At 43.0% G+C, this 24376-nt stretch overlaps 1 protein-coding gene across 1 annotated transcript in view; it reads left to right on the top strand.

Annotated features, from left to right (window-relative positions):
* The window catches only part of KDM7A (lysine demethylase 7A), a 71372-nt gene that overhangs the window by 23063 nt on the left and 23933 nt on the right, over window positions 1-24376 (top strand). The window contains exons 2-9 of the mRNA XM_028525921.2: window positions 4958-5043; window positions 10225-10342; window positions 12618-12778; window positions 14542-14683; window positions 15014-15200; window positions 16385-16547; window positions 19946-20033; window positions 21271-21377. Of these exons, the coding sequence (XP_028381722.1) occupies window positions 4958-5043; window positions 10225-10342; window positions 12618-12778; window positions 14542-14683; window positions 15014-15200; window positions 16385-16547; window positions 19946-20033; window positions 21271-21377 (1052 nt within the window). The remainder of the gene's footprint in view (window positions 1-4957; window positions 5044-10224; window positions 10343-12617; window positions 12779-14541; window positions 14684-15013; window positions 15201-16384; window positions 16548-19945; window positions 20034-21270; window positions 21378-24376) is intronic.

Below are 24376 nucleotides of genomic sequence, written 5' to 3'. Positions count from 1 at the left end.
TTCTTAGCTAAGGTTTTCCCAAAGCGTCTTCAGTTGATTGGAATGCCCGTATCCTCTCTTCCTTCCATAAGTCACCCTTACCTACGTATCTTAGGTACTCACGGGTGAGTGTGTGATACATGCTGGTTTAGGTTTTCTGGGACACATCTATTTTCTCACTGGATTCTCTCGGTGTAGCCATCCCCTTTTAAGGGTGAGGGCCCTAGTCATAGTTGAGGTAGGACAAGACAGACCATGGTGTCTAGAAGAAGGGCCACGTTGGCCTCTGTGGCCCTGAGTGTCAGTTCTGGTCCGAGTGTGGCACCTGTCGCTGACACCAAATGAACCTCACTTTCAAAGTCAGGACAGTTCAGTGTGACTCCCGGGTCACTGAATGTAGGTAGCGATGCCTCTCACACGCCTTCTCACTTACCTCCAGTGGATGTTTTCTTTGCTGCATTGTAGCCACCTGCCATCATTACCCTTGTGTTCGTCCTGGTTTCAGACTCCACTGCCTCAGAAATTTTAACCTCTGAACGTTCCGTCTTTGAGCATGATCTCCGCCCCTTACCGATCGCGCGCTCCAGGCCCCCACTGCGTCCGTGCTAGGGACACGCCGAGACCCCGCAGACCATCTCGCCATCTTCCCACTCCCCTCTTCGGGCTTCGTGCTCCTTTGTCCCGCTTAGATTTCACGGTCTGTCGTTGTATTAACTCCCTTGTAAAATAGTCTCAAGTCCCTTTCTAGCCTTTTCCATGGACGGACCCAGTCTCCTCTGGGTCTGCACCACGTGGTTGCCCACTGCTGGGAAACAAAACCACCACCCAGCCGAGCAGAAACGGTCTCCCCTGGACTGCATCATCACCGGCCTCAGGGCCTCGCAGCACTGCCCAGCGGCGTTACTGTGTTTCTTGGTCTTTCCTTTAGCTTCAGACCAAGCGTTTTGTCCACTCTTTCCTCACACCTTTTTGCCACTTTCCAAACTCAGCTGACTGTCTTACACCAAACTAAGCTGTGGAAACAGAAGCCTCCGGAACTGCGGTGTGACGCCCAGTTTATTTTTTTTATTTTATTTTTATTTTATTTTATTTTATTTTGGTCCTTCTGCTTTTGGTGTAGGATTTGAGAAACCATTTTCTGATTCAGGAATATGGAGACTTACTCCTATGCTTTATTTGAGGAGTTTTATAGTTTTAGTTCTTACATTTAGATAGATGATCCATTTGAGTTAATTTTTGTATATGGTGTGTTACGAGGGTCCGAATGCATGGTGGGTATAATATTCTATAAATGTTCACTGGGTCATTTTTTAAAAATTAAATTTATTGGGACGACATCTGATCACAAAACAATACAGGTTTCAGGTGTACAATTGTACAGCCCCACCAAACACCCCCTGCACGCTGCATCGTGCACCTGTTGCCCGGTGCCAGGTCCCCATTTATCTTCCCTTCGCCCACCTCCACCTGCCTAACCACCTTTCCCTCTGCTGTCGCCACGCTGTTGTCTGTGTTACAGACATACGTGGGGTTTCTGTTCTGGATTAATCTCTTACCTTCTTTCACTCAGTCCCCCCAAACTCCCCTCCCCTCTGACAGCTGTCAGTCTGTCCCATGTATTTATGCCTTTGTTTCTGTTTTGTTTGTCAGTTTATTTTGTTCATTAGAGTGTATATGTAAGTGAGATCTGATGGTATTTGTCTTTCCCTGACTGGCTTATTTCACTCAGCATAATACTCTCCAGGTCCATCCATGCTGTCTCAAAGGATAAGATTTCCTTTTTTTTTTTTTTTTTTTTACAGCCAAGTAGTATTCCATTGTGTAAATGTATCACAATTTTTTTTAATTCCCTCATCTACTGATGGACACTTGGGCTGCTTCCAGATCTTGGTTATTATAAATAATGCTGCAGTTAACATAGGGGTGCTTATATTCTTTTGAATTAGTGTTTTGGATTTCTCCTGATGTATTCCCAGCAGTGGGATCACTGGGTCAAAAGGCAGTTGAGGAAAACACATGCTGTTTCCCACAGTGGCTGCCTGAGCCCGCGTTCCACCACCAGTGCACTGGAGTTGCCTTTTCTCCACGCTCTCGCCAGCACTTGTTTGTTGATTTATTGATGATGGCCGTTCTGACAGGTGTGCGGTGATATCTTGCTGTGGTTTTAATCTGCGTCTCTCCGATGGCTAATGATGTTGAGCATCTGTTTGTCCTGTTTGGAGAAGTGTCTCTTCAGGTCCTTTGCCCATGTTTTACTTGGATTGTCTGTCTTCTTGGTGTTGAGTTGTATAAGTTCTTCATATATTTTGGAAATTAACCCCTTATCATTGGCAAATATGTTCTCCCCTTCAGTGGGTTCCCTTTCCATTTTGTTGATTGTTTCTTTTGTTGTGCAAAAGCTTTTTACTACTTTGGTGTAATGCCATTTGTTTATTTTTTCCTTTGTTTTCTTTGCCTGAGGAAGTATGTTGGCAAAAATATTGCTATGAAAAATGTCTGAAATTTTACTGCCTATGTTTTCTTCTAGGATTTTTATGGCTTCATGACTTACAGTTAAGTCTTTAATCCATTTTGAGTTTATTCTTACGTGTGGTGTACGTTGGTGGTCTGGTTTCCCTTTTTTGCGTCTATCAGTCCAATTCTCTCAACATAAGTCATGTTTTTTAATCCTGTAGTTGAAACTTGTATATTTCATATATTTTTGTTTTGCCTGTTTGTTCTATTGGATACCAAGAGAGTTGTCAATTCTCCCAGTAGAGGTGTTCCTATTACATTCTCCTGATGAATCAAAATTTTTACCATTATCAGTGAACACACTTATTTCATTATATGTTTTGCTCTGGATTCTATGTGGCTTAATATTAATATAGCTATACTTTCTTTTGATTACAGTTTTCATGGTATTGATTGCCCATCCTTTTGCTTTTAATCTTTTGGTGTCCTTGTTTTATGCATCTCTCTTATAACTTAATTATATGAAGTCAGTTGGATAATGTCTTTTAACTGGAGCTTTTAGTCCATTTGCATATAATGTAATTAAAGATATTTTAAAATTTCTACCTGCCCTGACTAGTGTAGCTCAGTGGGTTGAGTGTCACCCGCAGACCTAAATGTCGCCAGTTCGGTTCTCTGTCAGAACACGTGCCTGGGTTGTGGGCCTGATCCCCTGTTCTGCGTGTGCAAGGGGCAACTGATCTGTGTTTCTCTTGCACATGGATGTTTCTCATGCCCTTTTGCTTTCTCTAAAAATAAATAAATAAAACCTTTTAAAAAATTCTACCTCCATTTTGTTTTGGAGGTAGAAGTTTTTTTCTGTTTTTTTCCACTTCCCTTTATTTTGAATTAACCTTTTTTCCTTTTCCCTGCTACTAGTTTAGTAGTCACACTCTCTGTTTCTGTTCTGTTAGTGGGCTCCCAGGAAATTCTAATAGGCATCCTCAACTTACTATTGAAATCTAATGTTAATCAACCTTCCCTCTCCTGCCAGCACAAGCATCTTAGGACCCTGTGACTCTGTTGTCCTCTTCTGACTCAGACGTTGCTGTTGTCCTGTGTTTAGACCTTTACGTGTCGTCTCACAGGACATTATCTTGTTCATGTAGTTCGTGTTCATGTACATTTACTCACATATGTGTTACTTTTCTTAGCTTTTTCTTTTCTTTTTTTCTTGCATCCCAGACCTCTGTGGTCATTTTCCTTCTGTAAGAAGTACATCTTTTGGTATTTCCTTCACTGTGGGTTAGCGACAAGCGAACTCTGTTTTGGGTTGTCTATAAACACTTCCTCAATTCTGTGTTAGTTTTGCTTTGTTTCTTTTTCAAGTACAAGTTCTGGTTGAGTTTTTGTTTTATAACTTTTTGCAAGTACGAACACTTATAAAATTTTACCCTAGTAAATTACTTGGGTTGTAGCAAAACAGCTAGGGTCTTTTTAAAGTAAATTACTCCTATTTTTAAGATGTCACTGATAGAGTTTTTTCAGTCCCTAGTTGGTTCATTTGAGCTTTATTTTTATTTAAGCTCTACTGCCATATACTCCATGGGATGGGATATTCCAAGTACAGTGCCTCAGACTAATTGAACTGATTAATGAGGGCTCCGAGACCTGAGGCGGAGCTGTTAGGACTCAGTGATGTTATGCACATTCACTGCCCCCCTCTAGCTGATGACTTTACTATACTTTGTAGTATAGTAAATACCTCTAGCCACACTTTAAAGTTAGTTTGTGTCTTAGTTGTTTTGGGCTGCCATAACAAAATACTATCAAGACTAGGACACCTAAACAACTCAAATTTCTTTTCTCACAGTTCTGGAGGCTGGATGTTCCAGATCAAGGTCCACCAGCGTTGGTTTCTGGGGAGGGCTCTCTTCCTGGCTTGCGGACAGCTCCCTTCTTGCTGTGTACTCGTGTGGTCTTTCCTCTTGGTGTGCTTGCAGAGAGCGAGAGAGCGAGAGAGCAAGAGCGTGTGAGCACGCTTTGGTGTCTTGTCTTACAGGAACACTAATCCTGTGGGATCAGGCCCCCCCCACCCCCATGACCTCCTTTAACCTTAATTACTTCCTTAGAAGTCTTAATCTCCAAATAAACGCAGCCACACTGGTGGTTTGCAGCTTCAGCGTGTGTATTTTGGGGGGACACAAACATTAACTTTATGACAGGTAGCATTTACATACTGGTTGAGGTTCATGGCTTGTAGTTGCATCGCTCTTACCAGTGTGTTTCTGCTGCTTCTGACAGCGACTCACTCCCCGTGTATTTGGGTGTGTTCTCCCCCACAGCTATTTCGCAAGTGTGTAGGGAGGAGAATAAAATTTATCCTTGCGTGTGTTATCCTTGCGTGTGTTTCTGTGCTCTACAAAATTTGTCGGTAAGGTTGGTGTGCATTTCTCAGGTAAATGCCAACCAATGTAACATAGTTAAATAAAGATTTTAAATTTGTTTTCACATTGGCCCTGTTTTTTTTTTTTTTTTACCTTAGCTGTGTTGGAGTAGAAGAACATCATGCTGTCGACATTGACCTGTATCACTGTCCCAACTGTGCCGTTCTGCATGGCTCCTCCTTGAGTAAGTACTAGACGATCCAAGGAGAACTGAAGTTCAGTACTCAATGTGCACGTGGTAATACTTTAAATGATACTGAGATTAGTTGTATCATACCCACCCGCGGCTGTAGGAAAGATATTTCTGAAGATACTGAGAATGTCATATTATGACATTGAAAATATTAAGGGAAAATACTATTATTCTTGATTCCCAGTGCAAAGCCCCCAAACTCAAGTACATATTTTCAAAGCTTTCAGTTTGAGAAGTGTGGCATAGTAAAATTTTTCTGAATCTGGAAACTGATTTTAACGGGTTTTATTTTTATACATTTTTAAAAAGATCTTTCAGTAATACTTTGTGATAGTATACAGAGTGAGACTTTATTCGAATGCACACACATGCATTGTATTTTTAGGAGAAAATTAGGGCACTGATACACTAAAATAAAACTTCTGTTTCCCAAATTCAGTCATCGTGTTGAGTGGGATCTGGGGTCCCGCCCCAGCCGGCCTCTCTGCCGGCAGCCAGTCCCACCCAGAGGGAGGGAGTACAGGGAGGACCGGGCCCAGGGCTCCGGGCTCTCTCCCTCCCGGGCCGGCGCAGCCCAGGCAGGAGGCGCTCTCGTCCTTGGGAGGGAGCCGGCGGCGCATACAAGATGACTCTTATGTTTAGGTCCTTACGAAGGCTTCAGAAGAATACCTTGAAACAATAATTATTGTACAACTGTGAGAGTTGAGATTTTAAAAGCTTTGGAATATGTTACAACTACTTTTTTTCTTTAAAAATTTAGATTGAAACTAGAGTTTTTGTGTCTACTAAACTAAAGGGAAAAACTTGAAATTTAATCGTTTTAGAAGAGAAAGGAACCTTTTCCTGAATATGCCTTGATAAACACTTGGTCAAATATAGGAAACCCATACATACAACCTCTTTATTTTGAATGTAGCATTTTTTGTGGTACTTTTTTAAAAATAGAAATCTTGTTCTGAGACATGGGCAAGTAATTTTTTAAGAGGCTTACTGGCAACTGACTGCTCATATGTTTTGTTAGAAATGTTAATTTACCAACTTTATAAGAGATTTAGAAATTTAAACTATATGAATGCATTAAAATATTTCCATGTAATGTACAGATTATCTATTTTGCTGCTATAAAATTTGAGGTTAGCAGGTTAGTAGAATTGTTACATGCGTAACTGGCTAATTTCTTGTCATAAATATTTTTAAAGTTTTTTTATTTTGTGTAGCACTGAAGTAGGTAGTATGTCACTTGATATAATTATTGACTGAGTATAATTCTTTTTTTAAAGATGTTTATTTATTTTTAGAGAGAGGGGAAGGAAGAGAGAGAGGGAGAGAAACATCAATGTGTGGTTGCCTCTCATGCGCCCCCTACTGGGGACCTGGCCTGCAACCCAAGCATGTGCCCTGACTGGGAATCAAACTGGTGACCCTTTGGTTCACAGGCTGGCACTCAGTCCACTGAGCTACACCAACCAGGGCTGGGTATAATTCTTGAAGGAAGTAAATAATACTGGGTTGTTACCTGAAGAAGAAAAACAGAACTAAAATTGATAATAGTTTTAGTTTAGAATTTGAGCATATAATCCCCAAATGAAATAATTTAAATTTAATTTTCAAGGACTATTAAGTGGGTTACTATGAGGCAGAATAATGTATTTAAGACGCTGCTACAGGTGATATACTCTGTTTTTTCCTTATATGATTTAACTTTTTAAAAGCTTGTCAGTGGTTACTAAATCGATTTCACAATCTGACGGGTCACAGCCTGCACTCTGAACAACGACACATCACAGAGAAGGCGGCACCACCTGGCCCTTTACGTGCTTCTCGTCCTCGAGTGACAGACGATCAGGGATTGGCTGTCTGCTGGGTGGACGTCCGCCTCTGAGCACCCGTGGGGAAGGGGGCCAAGCTCCCGTAATCTCTTCCATCTTCATTTAAGGCTCGCCATCCCCACTCCTCACCCTCTACCCCAACTTGGGTAATCCCCTCGGTCCCTTTTCCTCTGCTAGTAAGCCTTTCTTGCTTGCCACACAGGGCTTTCTGTCCCTTTTGGAATTCCCCAGGACTCCTTACTGTTACAGATGCCATTTCAGTAGTGTAATACACACTTGATACAGTGCATGTGGACTTGACGCTCTTACGGGAATTAAGAACTCTATTTGAGAACAGGCATCAAAGAACAGTTTACCACGTAAGCATATATGCTCAGTGCTCTTCATGCACGTGCAACTCAGATTCAAAGTTTGCTCTCCTTTCCCTATGAACACTATTGAAATGTTTCTCCATTGGCTTCCTTCCTTTGAGAAATTAAGCTAGCTCTTGCAGTGGCTGACTACTTTTGTGTCAAACACGTTGGCCCAAAAGGACGGTGGTAGCCCTCTGTTAGCATCCTGCAAGTCAGAATGCTTAAAAGGAAACCTTAATAATCGGCAGCTTATCGAGTGCCAGGCACTGTGCTAAGTAAGTACTTGACCTATGTTTTCTCCTTTGATATTTATAGCAGCATGAGATGAGAAAAATGGTCTAAGAACTCTTTCATGTAGCTATGTGGCAGAGCTAGAGTTCAAACCTGTAGCTGTTCAGTCCCAGTCTGCTCTGATTCTAATCTGTCAGCAGAAACGAATGTCATGGCATAATTATTTATCAAATGAGCAGCCTTTTCTTTGCTTTCCAATAATGATGCTCACTGTTGACCCAGGGCTTTGAAGTCGGCTGTTTATATAAGGGAGGGAGGAACCCAAAAAGCCCTGGAATTATCTTCCAGGGCAGGTGGAGGGTGGGCCCCTTGTAGTGCAGGCTTCCCCTGCTAGGTGAGTGTTCTAGGGACCCATCTGTATCAGTGTACCAGCTGGCATTGTTGTGAGAGGCTGCATTTGGCTTCAGTGAAATTTTTTTTTTTTTTTGAAGATTCTTGGGCTTGCCCATTTCAAGATGGGTAATTTTTTAGTACACCTGCCCCCACTACACTGAGTGTTCAGCAGTTTTTGATAAAAAATAGCATGATCCCCGTCCACCATCCTCCCTGTTCACCAGATCTTGTCCCCTGAGACTTTCTTTTGTTTCCCCAGATGAAAAAAAATTCCCCAAAGGGAAGCCTTTTGCCCATGTAGAAGTGGTGGTGAAACAAAAAATGGCAGAAGCACAAAAAAGCATTGAAATTGATGAATTCAAAAAATGTTTTGAGGGGTAGAAAAGTCTCAGTAGGTGTATTGCATCACATGGAGAGTACTTTGAAGTTGAAGTTTAAACATGGAAGAATGACTACATGATGTTTTAGTAAATAAATTCTGGATTTTGGGGGGCCCACCTTGTACACTGGTAAGAATGTGAGTTGCCTACCACTTTTCTGAAGGCAGCTTTGCGATATGTAGCAAGTGTCTTTAAAATTTAGTCTTTCTTCTGGCATTTCTAGGAATTCATCCCAAGGAGTTAATGGTGGAAACAGATTTATGTATATGAATGTTAATCTCAACTTTGAAGAAAGATTCGGGATGAACTAAATGCTTAAGAATAAAAAAAATGATTATAATATGATGCATCTACATCTATATCTTAAAATAATTGTAAACTGCCTTAAGTTGCTTTTGAATATTTAATGAGGAGAAAATGCTCATAATAAGAAGGATAAGCAGAATAAACATTATGATCCCAGCTGAAAATAAAATGGGGGTATGTATCTATATATGTATGTGTGAGGAGAAAAGGCTGGAATTAAATACTCTTGAATTTTAGTAGTGATTTTAAATGAGGGAAAACAGACACTCAAAGGATGCCTTGATGGGATTTTCTACTAAAGTGGCTTTCTGATTCTCGGTTTTTCAAAAATGGAACTTGCTGTCGGCCACATTGAGGGTCTGACTGCTATAAACTACTTGGGAATCTTGTTTTAGACTCTTGGATATGAATTAAGTCTGATTTCCATCCCTGTTCATAACTTACTGTGACTTCTCCTTATCCATGTGAGGAATCAGCATTATTATATTATTATCATCTTTGTGAGGTGAAGGTTTGAAGACTCATGGGGTTGTGTCCTCCACCCAACACTTTGTTAGGAGAATCTTCAGGCGTACAGGAGAGGTTGAGAGAGACTGCTGTTGACATTTGATGTTATCTGCTTTACCACGTGTCTGTCCATGTAACTGTCTCACTATCTGTTCATCTGATGTTTTGATGCATTCTGAATAAGTTGCAGACATCAGTACATTACCCAGAACTGTGGAGGTTCTAGGCTTAATGGTGCTTTTCAAACTTTAAAAATATATATATGTATTAATAAAACCGAAACCTTACGTTGGTGCTACACAGAAGACATGTAGGTGGTGCCAGCCTGGTGGGAAGAGGAATGCGGTCCAGAGCTCCTCCCTCCGCCTCTTCCCCATCATCCCCGTTATTAAGGGTCCCTCAGCCCAGCTGGAAAACCAGCGCTCATCCCCTTCACCTGCACACTGAGGAAACTGGTGCCAGGTGGGTTACGTGACCTACCTGCCCAAGGTGGCAGAGAGCGTGGCGGCCGAACCAGGGGTCAGTCACGTCTCCTGCTTGATCGCTGTGACCATTCGAGATCGCAGCCTCCTGGGGCTGTGTGGCAGAAGTCACGACAAAGCTGTTTGTTCTGTGGGGCCTCTCGTCTTTCTTTAACTGTGAGGCAGTCACCGGCTCTTCTTTCTGTCACTGTCACCGTGCCTGTTAGGGGAGTGAATTTCACACAAAGAGAAAGGACCCGTGCTGTTGAAAATAGATTCCCGACGTGGGATCAGCGGCCCTATTCCGAGAGAATGATTTGGAAGATCCATAAAAGTTATATTATGACCTAACATCCTAGTGAAAATCATAATTTTAAATAATTGTTAGATTTTATAGGATGTGTAAATGTGGATCTTATAAAAGGCTCTCTCTGCTAATTTGAGTTCCTCGATTTAATTTTAAAATTACTGTGAAATAAAAGAGTAGATTAAAAAAAAATCCCCAGTTATTTGCCTATAGTAGCTGTGTTCTATAAAGTTTACTTCTTCAGCCTAGAAATGCATTTAAAATGTGAGTGTTTTTATTGTGCTTAATAATTGTTATGTCTGATTATGTAACAATTAGAAAGTACATAGCATCAGTAGGTAACAAAATGTTTCTTTCCACCCCCCCCCCCCCCCCCCCCCCCCCCCCCCCCCCCCGAAAACGCAGTGAAGAAGAGGAGGAACTGGCACAGGCATGACTACACGGAAGTCGATGACGGTTCCAAGCCGGTGCAGGCTGGGACCAGAACCTTCGTGAAGGAATTGCGTTCTCGAGTCTTCCCAAGGTATGCGGGCCTGTTCTGGCCAAAGCAAATTCAAGAACGTCAGCTGATAAACTGACATCATCTAAATAAAGCAGCGTTTTTAAATGTCAGGGTACAAGCCATGATTCTTCTCAGTCAAGTTTTTACTTCTTAAAACAGGATGAAACAGAAAATGCCGGTGCATTGCAAGTCAGAGGACTGAGTGTAGAACTCTCGGGGAACTTTGTTACATGTACGTGTGCTGGGCCACTGGGTGAAATCCCTTCTTACCAGTGGGTCCCAGTCCACGCAAGCTTGAAATGCAGACTTTCAGGCAGCTGTCCCAGGTGCTGGGTTCCTCAGCACAGCAGCTCTTCCCCCCCACCTATTCCCATTTTCAGACTCTCGTGCTTTTCTTTTTTTCCACGTCTGCCTCTGCTCCAGGCCCACCAGAAGTGCCCATACCCGTGGCTCAGCCTCCCTAGGGGCAGCAGGACCGGGCTTTCTGATTCTGTGAAGATAATGCAGAGTGTTTGCGTCACCTGTGGCTCTAAGAGAGTCAAAAACATTATACATCAGGGGTGTCAAACTCGTTTTCACCCGGGGCCACATCAGCCTCATGGTTGCCTTCAAAGGGCCGAATGTAATTTCAGCTCCTTAACAGTTAAGGAGTGGTTACATGTATACAGTCCTAAAATTATTTCGGCCCTTTGAAGGCAACTGCCAGGCTGATGTGGCCCCTGGTGAAAATGAGTTTGACACCCCTGTTACACAGCATTTAATCATGCTAGAGATAATTTTCTACTCAATGCCGGATGTCTGTTTAAAGTGATGATGCTTAATAAGCTTTCACACAAAATCATATCCTGGCTTGTTAAAGAGAGGAAGCGCACTTTACATTTAAATCACACACATGCAACCTATTATGGAACTATTTCAGATCCTATAAATCTTTGCTATTTCTTAACAGTCTCTAGGATTCCTATCTCCCTCCTCCATCCTTAAACAGAAACATGCAGCAGTGTAAGTAGCTACTGTTGGCTCCCTCAGGTCTACGGAGAGAAAGAAAACATTGTGAATAGTGGTTTCCATGTGATTTTCGAGATATGAAAGGCCCTATTCCCAAGTAGTCTCCTTCATCAGTTTCCAAGTCATTGGAGAAATGCGTTTGTTTTCCTTGCTTCGCCTGGAGCCCAGGGCCAGAGCTGGCAGCGTGGGGCTATGTGCCGGCTTCAGAGAGGCTTGCGCGTCCCCTACAGTTGTATAAACAACTTAGTGTCGATGTGGGAATGTGCTTTGTTTGTTTGTTAGGGAGAGAAGCTGTAGCTTTCATTTTTTTCACATAGGTTTGTGACCCGAAGGGCAGTGCTAGAACTCCTGGCCCGGGATCCCTGGGGTCCTCTGCCGCACTAGACACAGTGAGAGCAGGTTATAGAGAGGGTTGCAAGTGTCCAAACGGTAATTACCGTTAGGTAAAGGTCTTCGGTTTTATTTAACTCCATAACCTTCACATCATTTATTAACTAAATTACACACACTCGATGTGATGGACACAGAAATGTACGAAATAAAGCAAACAGGCCATCTTCCTTCTCCCCTGTTGTAAGACTTAGTGTCTTTTGAGACCCTTCTCTACATAAATAACAACATTTAAAACACTTATATAGAGAGGTGTATGGATAGACATACGCATCTAAGTTTTAAAGGATAAAAAGGGTTATGTTATGCACATGTCGTGTAACTTGGTTTTTCACTCTGTTACACTCGTGGGTGCCCATCCACGTGTGTGCAGACACTCGTGTCCCTCCTCAGCGGCCGTGTGGTCTGCAGCGGTGCGCGCGCACATTCACGTAGCCGCCCCTCTGGGGTGCGTGTTTAGTTTGTCTCCCCTTTTGTCCCTCCTGAAAGTGCTGAGTGGCTTCTGATCTTGTTAATTTTCGTAAATCCAACTACTCATTGCACCTAATGGTAAGCATCCTATTATTCTATTGTCTCTTCTAGTGTAGTTTATGTGAACATTTACATATTGAAATACATATTTTACTAGAAACTGATTTGTTTCTTCCTCTTGTTATAGTTAAGGCATTTTATATAATATATGTAATATATAATCAATGATATGTATTGGAGTAATTATGAAATTTACATTAAAAAGGGGCTTTATTAAAAAATATTCATTCTAAAAAGGAGAATTAGTTATGACAGGTTGAGAGCCATGGTTATTAGATAATAAGATAGTGTATGGATTAACCCATCACCAGAGACTTCTTTCACTGAACTTAGCAGAGCTGACGTCTTCCTCCTCCGTTTCCCTCAGTGCCGATGAGATCGTCGTGAAGATGCATGGCAGCCAGCTGACGCAGAGGTATCTGGAGAAGCACGGATTCGAAGTCCCGATTATGGTCCCCAAGTTAGACGACCTAGGACTCAGGCTCCCTGCACCCACTTTCTCTGTTCTCGATGTGGAACGTCATGTAGGTACGAACTTTGGAAAGCATGGTAAAAGTGACGTTGCCCTAACAGTACTAAAAGTCCAGTGAAAAGAGGTTAATTTTGTTCAGTTTCCTGGGTCAGGAAAGGTGAAGTTGAATATTGCCTATGTTGAAAAAACTTTTTTTTTTCTCAGCAGACCTGTAATTGTGAGAAAAACAGAATGAAACATTTTGCCTATTCTTATATCCTCAGACTCACTCTGCTGCCTTATTTTTTTTTTTATTTTTTTTTTGGTTGTCCTATTTTTTGGTGCTTGCTTAGGAAAAGCTGTCACTGAGGGGTAGTTGCAGACACTGGGGAAAGGCAGCGGGGAACTGGGTTGGGCCCAGCCCCGTGGAGGTTCAGGTGCAAGATTTCTGCACCCTGCTTTAGTGACCTGCTGCTGCCGAGAGAATGGCCATGCAAAAGGAGAGATATTTTTAAACCTCCTTTTGTATTTATGGCTTGCTGATACTGCCATTTAGTGCTGTCTGGACTGAATTTGTTATTTTGAGGCCCAGAAAGGAAGGCATAAGCATAAGCAACAAGGGGAATGTTGTTCATCTATTGCAATACCGTTGACATTTTTAGTTATTTTATTTATTCTCTTCGTGGCATTTATAGAAAAAGCTGAGCACATGCAGGTGTCACTCCTTGTCAGCAGTAGATAGAGATTATTTGAGGATTAGGTCTCAGATCTACCTTGACTCAAACTGCACGTCCGGTACAGCACGGTGTCCCGGAGCGTGAACTCCGAGATCTGAAAGCTTGTCTTTGTGTCGAGCCTTTGCTCTGACAGTTCTCACCGACAACTGTTTCACAGGGAATTCGGATAATTCTGAGTATTTGATAAATTAGGGGACGAGGCTGAGTTTTAGCCTAAAACTTTGCCTAGATAGCGCTGTAAAATGAATAGAGTGTAATGTAAGTACAGGGAAAAAAATCTTCAAACTATTCATATTTCACTTTTTAGTAGTGCGAAGCCCTTCAGTTAACAGAATTGTCTTGCCTCCTAAGTATAAAATAAATTCTATTAGATCATATTTTTTAACTTACATAAAATGACATTAAAATGAGAAAGTCACTTATTTGTTTTCTCCTTCAGACTGATGATTTCTGTATTTTGAATTCTGTCTTGTCCCGCAGGACATTGTAAAGCTGATTATGCTTCTCCCTGGGGTGACAGTGTAGCGGTGTGTAAGCAGCACCTCATGGTTTTACAGGACATTTGTAACTGAATCCCAACAGACACTAATGTGAACTGATTTTTGCTTCCTAGCCACCAATTTTTTTCTTGAAGCAGAACATTAGAAGAGAAGACACTAGCAGACAAACAAATTGTTTGTCCTAGTTCCCTTGTTCCCCAGTGACTGATGGGTTTTTCAGGACCGATTTAGAATCATTGTGTTACACAAGCGAAAGGGGAGAAGGCAGCCCCTCATTTTATGCATGAGGAAACGGAAGCCCAGCCCCTGTGGCAGTTTCCACATACCAGTGTAATGCGTTTTTGTCATTATGAGCCGCACACAAGAAATCATTGATATGTAAAAAGCTTGTAAATGCGTAAGTTTTTACAATCATTGTTAATTATGCAGCTCTGTCTCAATTGCTTTGTTTCCTTCGAAAACCATCCCCCTTTTCAAAAGTTCCATTTGGTCTTAAAAATTAAAGGCACAGGAAAAACTTCATGTAGGCTACATGTTTTTGTTTAGGGCATCTATTGCTGTAACGTTTAAGCCCAATAATGAGACTGTAATTTTTCTCTGCAGGTGGTGACAAAGTGATAGATGTCATTGACGTGGCAAGGCAGGCAGACAGCAAAATGACCCTTCACAATTATGTTAAATACTTCATGAATCCCAACAGACCAAAAGTGTTAAACGTGATCAGCCTTGAATTTTCAGATACAAAGTGAGTAGCTCTGGACATTTTGGGTTAGTCTTCTGAGTGTTAGCTAAACGTAGTTAAATGATCAATTTACTTCAGTAAGAAACATAATTGCGACTTCTTAAGTGGCCCAGTGATAGCAGTGTTGTAAATTTTGTTTTGGCATGCTCAGAGAGTGTTTAGGAATACAGTGAGTTTTCAACTTCAAGTATCATTGTTAACCTTGAGCTCCATTTAATTTCTTGGTCTGGGTTGGGGTGGAAGATGCCGCTTTAAGAAGTTTCAATTTTAAAAAAAAGAAGTTTTAATTTGCGTGACGTGTGTGTGTGTGTGTGTGTGTGTGTTTTTTTAAAGGATGTCTGAATTGGTGGAGGTCCCCGACATAGCCAGAAAACTTTCCTGGGTGGAAAACTATTGGCCAGACGACTCAGTCTTTCCCAAGCCGTTTGTTCAGAAGTACTGCTTAATGGGAGTGCAAGACAGCTACACGGATTTCCACATTGACTTTGGTGGAACTTCGGTTTGGTACCATGTCCTCTGGGTAAGACGGGGTATTTCTTTCTTCCCCTATTGACAAAAACACGTAGTCCTATATTTGCAGGGATGACATTTGCAAAGAGGGAAGCTTTTGTACTTTTTAAGTAGGACCTACCATGTTACTGGTAAGCATTATGATGTTTTAATCCCAAGTAACGGGAGCTATTAGTTCTTAATCTATGTTTAGATCCCCCCCTTTTTTGGCCACGATTTTATAAGCTGGTCTCTTGAAGCCTTTTGTCTCTCCCCGCTATTCAGTTATCACTTAATCCCTGGATCAGTACCTGAGAAGGAGCAAAATTACAGTGATAATCATTGCTCCTGACTTTAAGATTAGGCTGGGACAGCTAGTTGGATAGCTTATCAGTCAGGAAGGTCTATAAAATACCAATTCTTCTGGACAGCTTATATTCACCTTGCTTTGTCTAGAACTGTGCCATTCAAACAGTAGCCACTAGCCACGTATGGCTAAATTTTAAAATAATTAAAATGAAATATAATTTAAAATTCAGTTCCTCATTTGCACTGACCACATTTCAAGTGCTCAGTATCCACATGTGGCCTCGGGCTGCTGTACTGGACAGCACAGATAGGAAACATTTCCGTCGTCACAGGGCGTCCGTCGGACACTGCTGATCTCTTAGAACCACATCCTCCTCTGTGTTAAATGCCTGTTCTCCAGCAGCGCTCTGTACTGTGCATGGCACCGTGTCTTTGAGCTCCTATTTCTTTTCTCCACGAGAGAGAGCCAAGGGTTAGTTTGTTAAAGGAAGCTGATTTGCAGGTCTTTAAAAGGAGTCATTATAGTGTGGCTCTTAGGAGAAAGGGCAACCTTTGCAGAGGTGACTCTGTAACCTGGGGCCTATTAACGTGTGTTTACTCCAGACCTTGAAAATGAGATCAGTAGATGTTTGTGATTTTCCCCCCTCCTCCCTTGTAACTGTTTCTCCGATGCCACTTGATCAGTGCCTTATTGTATTTGGGAAGGGGGGGAGCCTTAGCTCCTGTGAAGAAAGATGCTTGTTAAGGGCAATAGCTATTGATCAGGTATGTGAAATATGTCTTTTTGAGCCTAAAAGAATGTGATAATCATCTTATTTAGGTCATTTTATTGGGAAAATGCATCAATGTAGGCCATCCTAAGAATGGCTTTTTCTTTTCACAAACAGTGTGATTGCTTTCTTTCAGGGTGAGAAGATTTTTTATTTGATAAAGCCGACAGACGAAAACTTGGCACTCTATGAATCGTGGAGTTCATCTGTGACCCAGAGCGAGGTGTTCTTTGGAGATAAGGTGGACAAGTGCTACAAATGTGTGGTAAAGCAGGGACACACCTTATTCGTCCCCACAGGTGAGGCTTGCTCACTCCCCCGCTCCCCGTTGCTGAGCCCCAGTCACACGGAGTCAGCTTCTCATTAGCAACTCCAGCTTGCACGTGTTTGGGAGGCAGCCCTGCGCAGCCTGAGATCGTGGGCTTTTCACTCCTTTGTCCCTCAGAGGCTTTCCTTCTGGTCCAGACGTGTTTTCTTTTGCTGTTTTATGTCCTGTGCCTTCATGTTGATTTTTGTTCAGATGAAGTTTCACATACTATAATATTCACCCTTTTAAGGTGCACAGGTCTGTAGTTTTTAGTAGATGAACAAGCTTGTGCAACCTCACCACCCTCTGATTCTGATTCCATCGCCTTAAGAAGCCCCATGTCAGCTGGCTGTCGGGTCTCCATCCCCGCCTTCCAGCCCCCAGCAGCCAGCCGCCAATGTGCTCCCAGTCTCTATGACTTCGCCCACTCTGGACATTTTGTGTGTGTGTGTGTGTGTGTGTGTGTGTGTGTATACATGTGTGGAATATGTGGCCTTTTTAGTCCAGCCTGCAACCGCAGTTAACATTATGTTTCCTAGGCTCATCCTTACTGTAACACATATCTGCACTTCATTACTTTCTGTGGCCGATTAACCTTTCACTGTACAGACCCACGACGTTTCACTTACCCATTCATTAGTTGACGGGCATTTGGGTTGCTTCCACCTTTTGACTACTCTTTGAACATGTGTGTAAAAGTTCTGGTGTGGAGGTATTTCATTTTCCTCGGTTATGTACCTGGTATGGAGTTGTTGGACCGTGTGGTTGAACTGACGTTTAGCTTTGAGGACCTGCCGAACTGCTCTCCAGACAGCTGCGGCACCTTACACTCCCTCCAGCAGTGTGCGGTGCGTTCTGTTCTCCACACCCTCACCAACACTGTCATTACCTTCTTCGTTTTTGCCATTTAGTGGTATCTCACTGTGGTTCTGCTTTGCACTTCCTTAGTGATTAATGATGCTAAGCATTTTTCTTATGCTTATTGGCCATTTTAACACCTCTCCTTGGAGAGATGTCTGTTGAAATCCTTCGCCCATTTTTAAGTTGGGTTATTTGTCTTTTAATTGTTGAGTTGTAACCATTCTTTATATACTCTGTATACTAGACCCTGATCAGACACATTTATAATTTGCAAATATTTTCTTCCATCCTGTGGGTTGTGTTTTTACTTTCTTGATAATACCCTTTGCACAAAATTTAAACATTTTGATGAAGTTCCCTTCAACTTTTACTTGCTGTGAAAGGCCAAGCCGGCAGCAAGAATCTGGGCTGTTGTCCTGTGACGGAGAGGAGTGTGTCTGAGGGGCCCAAGGGAGCGTGGGTGTCAGGGGTGTCACTCGGAGACGTGAGGGGACGCAGGGCCCTGCAGGCCCGGGGTGCAAGAACCGTTAGTCTGGTGTGGGCAACCCCGAAGGCTGCGGAGTTGGCAGGGGTTCGTTCCCACAGGCCCCGCTCTCTTGCTGTGCCTCCGGTGCATGTGATGATAAATAAATATGTTTTTAAGAAATGCCTGGAACCACCAGAATTTATGGATGTAGATAAGTATCAGTGTTTTCATTGTGAATGGACTCAGCTCCGTCCTTTAAATCTTCTTCCCAGGGCTCCCTTTTATAACAAATGATTAGTTATGCCCTCTTCAGAGCCTTGAATTCATGTTTACTGATGTTATAACCTCCTACGCCAATAATTACAAAAAGTGTATAATGACCTAACTAGCATATAAAGAAGAGATTAAAAAGTAATTTATAATAAAACACTATTTCAAAATGTGTCTGCTAAGGCACAGCAACCTTAGATGACAAAGCAAAATAGAGGCATAAGCCAGAAAACCAATAGAGGTATTTGATTGGCAACTCAAATTCTGTAGCGTTGGTGTCGATTAGTAGTTCTCAAACTTCCTCGAGCATCACAGTCTCCTGGAGGGTGTAATAAAGCACCGGTTGCTGGTTCTCATGCCCAGCAGTTACGATTCAGTGGGTCTGGGATGAGGCCTGAGAATTTGCATTCTAACAAGTTCCCGACCACTTGCATTCTAACAAGTTCCTGACCGAGGCTGCTGCTGCTGCTGCTGCTGGTCTGGAGACTCGGAGAACCACCGCTATAGGCATTGCAATGTTTCCCCAAGGTAGTTGGCCACTGATAAAGTTCCACACAAATTAAAGTGCAGTTCCCTTCAATTGGCAGAGTACTTGTATTCCTGGAAAAATTATGCCCAAACCATGCAAAAATTACTTTGCTTGCATGTATAATGAAGTTATAGTTTCTAGGCTCAGACAGTTCTTGGCAGGTTTTATACTAAATGAATGCCCTGCAGAAATTCGTTAAGTCCTCAGTCATGCAGGGCAGTTTCTTACTGTGTGGCATTGTCTTGCATTTTATACTCCTGGCTCCCACTCCTGAAATGGCAGTGGTGCCCTCTGATCATTGTGACAATGGAAAGAAGCCCCCCAAAGTGCCCCAATACAGGCATTACGGCCTCTGTGGGAGCCACTGGTGTATGGGAGTTGTAGACGACAGACTTCTCGGTGGTGATTTCAGGGTCAAGCTCAAGGCTTTGTGCCTTTGAGCACACAAATGGGCACCGCTGGAAAGTCAGTCTTTTGATCCTGTGTCATAGCACAGTGAGGGATGAGAAGATGATAAAATATGAAGAAAATGGGATCTTTTTAACAGCTAATTTTTACATTCAAATGTATTTATATTTATTTATGCTTACAGGAAGTCTGTGTTTAGTCTGTGGACATTTCTTTCGAAAGCTAGGCATCATCTCTTAGAAGAGATGTTTTTCACTTTGAAAATATTTTAATGGGAAAATAAGGCATGATTTTGATTGCCAGCATTTGCATTTATAGAAGGAAAACCCTCCACAAGGAGCTGTGGGTGGCCCCCCTTCCCCTCGCCCTCGTTAGGGACGGCATCCGGCTGAGCTCCGGGGTCCTCCTCTGCGCAGTCCCGAAGGGCGCCCGTCTCAGAGGCCAGGGGGGCGAAGTGCTCAGCCCGGCGCAGCGTTCACCTTGTGGAGGTGCGCCTGCCCCATTCTAACCAGGCCTGACTCGGTTCGGAGTAAAAATCCTTAGTATAAAGTTGGATTTTTAAAAAACGAAAACAGCCACAACCACACCTTTGCAGAAACCTTCCCTGTCTTGTACTGTGATTTTAAGCCAACGTGTTTGTTCCCTCCAAGTCGGCACAGAACTGGTGCATAATAAGCCTTCAAAAAATATTTGAATGAATGAATCCGTAGATTTTATAGACATCAACTTTCCTGCCACTGGAGTATGAAGTAAACTCATGTTGATATTTTTCAGTTTCTTATTTCACAGGTAGATAGACATTTGTTTGGTTTAAATACTGAGAAGTCACTGATTTATATCCTTTTACCCATTTCAGGGTGGATTCATGCTGTGCTCACTTCTCAGGACTGTATGGCTTTCGGGGGGAACTTCCTGCATAACCTTAACATCGGCATGCAGCTCAGGTTGGTGTCATCAGTGCTTAAAGGGTCTTTTGTCCTTTCTTAGTCAGGACGTTGTTTCAGAGTCTCAGAAAACTAAAGTCAGCAACATACTTTGATTGAGATCTCACGGAGATAGGCCCTGAGGAATTATAAGAATAGCAACTTTTAACAAAAGTAGTGTCTTAAAATTTTGACAAGAAGACACCTTGATGCATTTCAAATATGAAATTAAAAAAAATAATACTTTTTGCAGTTTGAGACTAAATGTTTCCCCAGATTTCAAAACTTTATAAAAATATATGGGCTGCCCTTTGGTGGCTTTTACAGTGAGGGAAATGAATGCAATCCAGCCAGACGCAGGTGTGACATGCGGTGCTGGGCACCGTCCCGCTGCCCTGGGTTGGGGTGGCGGTCAGACCACCCCCTTTAACTTTACTGCGGAGAAAGGGTTAACAGCTCTTTCCCTTTCTGTGTGAGGATTTGACCTTCAGGCGACTCTGTGCCCCTGGTAGGCCTGCTTGTGGTACAGTGACTCCTGGTTGATAAGCCATGTCGGGACTGGGAGAACTAGAAGTACTTAGTAGGGAGCCATGCACTGTAGTTGGGCTTTCCTGAGTGTGGTGACTCTTGTAGCTTGGCTTGCCCTCGGAGAACCCTGGATGCGATGCGTCTGTAGAGTTATTACAAGAAGCTTTGAGCCAAGCGAGCTCCCACACTGCTCAGTGTGAATCTCGCTTCTTTGTACCTGAGCTATCCCCAGAGGAAAGGCGGCTCCTGGCGTGTAGGCTGCCGTGAGGACTCCCGCAGGAGGCGAACGCTGTGGCAGCCTCTGGTTCCTGTCCCCGCCCCGTGACCAGCACCGCATGTGGTTTTGAGCTTGGATGCTTAGTAGAGACTAAAGAAAACCTGAGTGGGTGTTGCAGTGCTGTCCAACACGTGGAATTGACGCGTAAACGTGTTGTCTTATTTTTTATAGCAGAACCCTTGTGAGATTCCTTCTGTTAAGACTAGCATAAAAATTCCAACGTGTGATCTTTTGAAGGCCAGTGTAATTCTTCAGTGTACTGTCAAATTTGTTAAGGTCAGACCTGGATAAGATCACAATTTAGTCTTATCCAAATGCCATAGTAAGAAACATGCAGCACTTGATGGGTCTGACGTGTTGCCTGCTTATTTTATTTTCCTTAAGTTTGGTGGCTTTCATTTAATTTTGAAATGCTAATATTACTATCAAATTTCTTCAAATTATATTTTATAGGTGTTATGAGATGGAAAAAAGGCTAAAAACACCAGATCTTTTCAAATTCCCTTTCTTTGAAGCCATATGTTGGTTTGTAGCCAAAAACTTGCTGGAAACCTTGAAAGGTAATTAATAATCTGTCCATTTTATTGTGTGATAGGATGCATGGTGTTTGTAAATTCGCTAAAAGCCACCGATGGAAAGAGAGACCCTCGTATGGCGCTGCTGCTGCCTCTGTTTTACTTATTTGTGTATTGATTTGAGGGAGAGAGAAACATTGACTCGCTGTTCCACTCCTTCAGGCATCATTGGCTGCTTCTTGTGTGTGCTCTGACTGGGGATCGGACCCACAACCTTGGTGTGTCAGGATGACGCTCCAGCCAGCTGAGCTACCCACCTAGGGCTATTTGGTTTTTTAAATGCATGATTTCCTCTGCTAAGAACCTTTTATAGCAAATTAGAGTCTCTAAACTACAATCTTAAAAAGCAGATCCACAAAGAGCTGGGTCAGAACAGGTGATATTGAAAAATGTGTCTCACCTGGCACTCCAGTAGCTTGCACGCACTGTCAGGCACGCAAAAGAGCCTCACTTGCAAAAGTGCAGCTTGAGCCAAGAGACTGTTATGTAACGTGCATTCCCAAATATTTGCTCTTAGAATCAAGGATATAGTTTCCATGTCCTGAGAGAACCAGGTGCTGTCTGTGCCGTTACTGTAGTGCCGCTATGCCGGCCAGCAAGAGGCGCCTGTTAGTGCAGACCAGCCGAGTCCCCGGCTCTGTCTGCAGGTGAGGAACAGTGTTTGTTTGGGTGTTTGTTATCCCGTTATTTAAACTGGAAAGCTACCTTTTCTCTGTAGAATTTCAGGGTTCATATTTCACCTTTGGGTTAATAACCTGTGAGCAGTTAAGTTAGAAACTGGGTTATCACTTCTTTTATCCATATTTTGTTTGTTTGTTTTGGCTTCTCATGCATTTGTGTCCGTGAGAACACAGTTTCTGGTTTTGTGTTGTCTAACTTGTCCGCTCTGTTGGCAAATAGTGCTACTATTATAATGAACTCCCCGGAGAAACAGATATAAACACGTTAAACATAAAGTCTATTTCAAACATTTGTTTCGTTTTCCATGTAAAAGTTGCACAGGAAGCCCTGACCAGTGTGGCTCCGTTGGTTGGGTGTCGTCCCACAAAGCAAAATGTCACTGGTTTGATTTCTGGTCAGGGCACATGCTTAGGTTGTGGGATTGGTCTGCAGTCAGGGGGCGCTTACGATCAATGTTTCTCTCTCATATCGATGGCTTCTCTCCTCTCTTTCTCACCCTTGCCCCTCTCTCTAAAAATAAATGAATAAAATCTTTTTTAAAGTTATATTTGATTATGCTATTACAGTTGTCCCAATTTTACCCTTTTGCCCCCCCTCCACCAAGTATCCCCCCACTCTCTCAATAAATGAAAAAAATCTTTAAAAAGTTGTACAAAAAAGTAAATGTCAAATGAAAAGAAACAGCCAATAACTAACTTCCCAGAATACTATGCACAGAATTAAATGATAAAACTTACGGTTTCTTTGCTCAAAAAAAGGGGGGGCTCACTCTGGGAGGAAAGAATAATAACCCCATCCCGCACCTGCACCATAGCGCAGTGGGAGAGGTCTTGTCGAGGGTGGCGCGGGTGTCTGTGGTGGAGGTAGGGAGCCATGGGGGAGGAAGAGCGGGAGCGCTCCACACAAGGGCAGTGTCCGCTCCAGAAATGGGTCCTTATCCCCAGTCCCTGACGCGTTCAGTGCTTTCAGGAGCTCCTCATGGCTGCAGACACGTCACAGCGGACCATAGAGCTGCCATCTGTAGTTTCCAGTGAGATTCTGGACTGTGAAGTGCACAGTCTCCTGTCCAACTGGAAGCCTAGAGAAATAGGAACACTTTTAAATACTTACAAAATACCTACAAATGTTCTTGTTTCCTGGAAATAGAACCCAGTGACTGAACCATGCAGATTAGAGACGGGGAACTCAGTACTCTAAGTTCAGAGCTCTTTCACCATCTTTTCCCAACCACACACACACACACACACACACACACACACCCCCGGGGAGTGAGGCTTTCCCCCTGATGTCTAAGAGGGGCTCATCAGTCAGCTTCTTAGAACAAATAAAGAATTTATCTGAAAGACGAAACCTTGCTGTTCTTCTTGCAGTCACAAGCAGCAGGCTGCTTAGCCTTAGAGTGATTTAGCCTTTGTGTGAGGCCACTGAGAGTTCAGAACCATGGAGGTCTGATCGAAAACAACCCTATACCTTAAAGTGAAAAAAAAAAAAAGATTACTGTACAAGGATATTTGCAGGTCGGTTTTAAAGTGTTTTTATTTCATCAGCCAGATCAGTGCAGGACACCTGGCATTACGAGTGTGTCTGTCCAGTCCCACTGAGGACCACCACACCAGGGCCGTGGTCCTAGGCATTCCTCCCGGAGTCAGGAGTGGTGGTCTCGTGTGAGGTTGTCCTTTCATCCCCGAGCTTCTAACTTCTCCTAGTGGCCTGTTGTTTGCCATCTCTCAGGCCATTACAGGCTTATCTGATAGATTAAACAAGGGCGGCTTGCATGACATTCTTAACTGAATTTAGTGTCAGTGATAATAAGACAGTGAACCAGCCTGGGCTTTATGTAAGTAGAGCAGCCCCAAGGCAAAAGCGAAATCTTTCACTTTCGCTTCAGCTGGCCTGAGTTGGAGGCCACGTCTAATATATTTTAAATGAGTTTTAGATAATTAATTTGGAAAGAGACATTTGTGGGGGAGTGTGTGTGTTTACTTTTACAATAGTGAGATCTCGTGTGCCCGCAGTCAGCTGTCTAGATCACACGCACGCACTCCTGTACAGTGTAAAGAATTACGAGGCTGTCACTCAGAACACCTCCGCCCCCGGGGAGCAGAAGCAGCCTCGCCAGTACCCTGGTCACACCTCTTAGTTCTCCCACGGCGCCGCCTCCTTCCCTTCGAGAGAGAACCCGTCCCGCCTTCCGTGATAATCCTCCTCTGCTGCCACACCACCCATGTCATGGATGGAAGTGGCGCAGTTTTGTCCATGTGCGGACACATGTGAGGAGCTCCATGCTGCCTTCATCTGTGATC

Source organism: Phyllostomus discolor, chromosome 10 (genome assembly GCF_004126475.2).
Source record: "Phyllostomus discolor isolate MPI-MPIP mPhyDis1 chromosome 10, mPhyDis1.pri.v3, whole genome shotgun sequence".
NCBI lineage: Eukaryota > Metazoa > Chordata > Mammalia > Chiroptera > Phyllostomidae > Phyllostomus > Phyllostomus discolor.
This window is presented reverse-complemented; position numbering and strand designations above follow the sequence as displayed.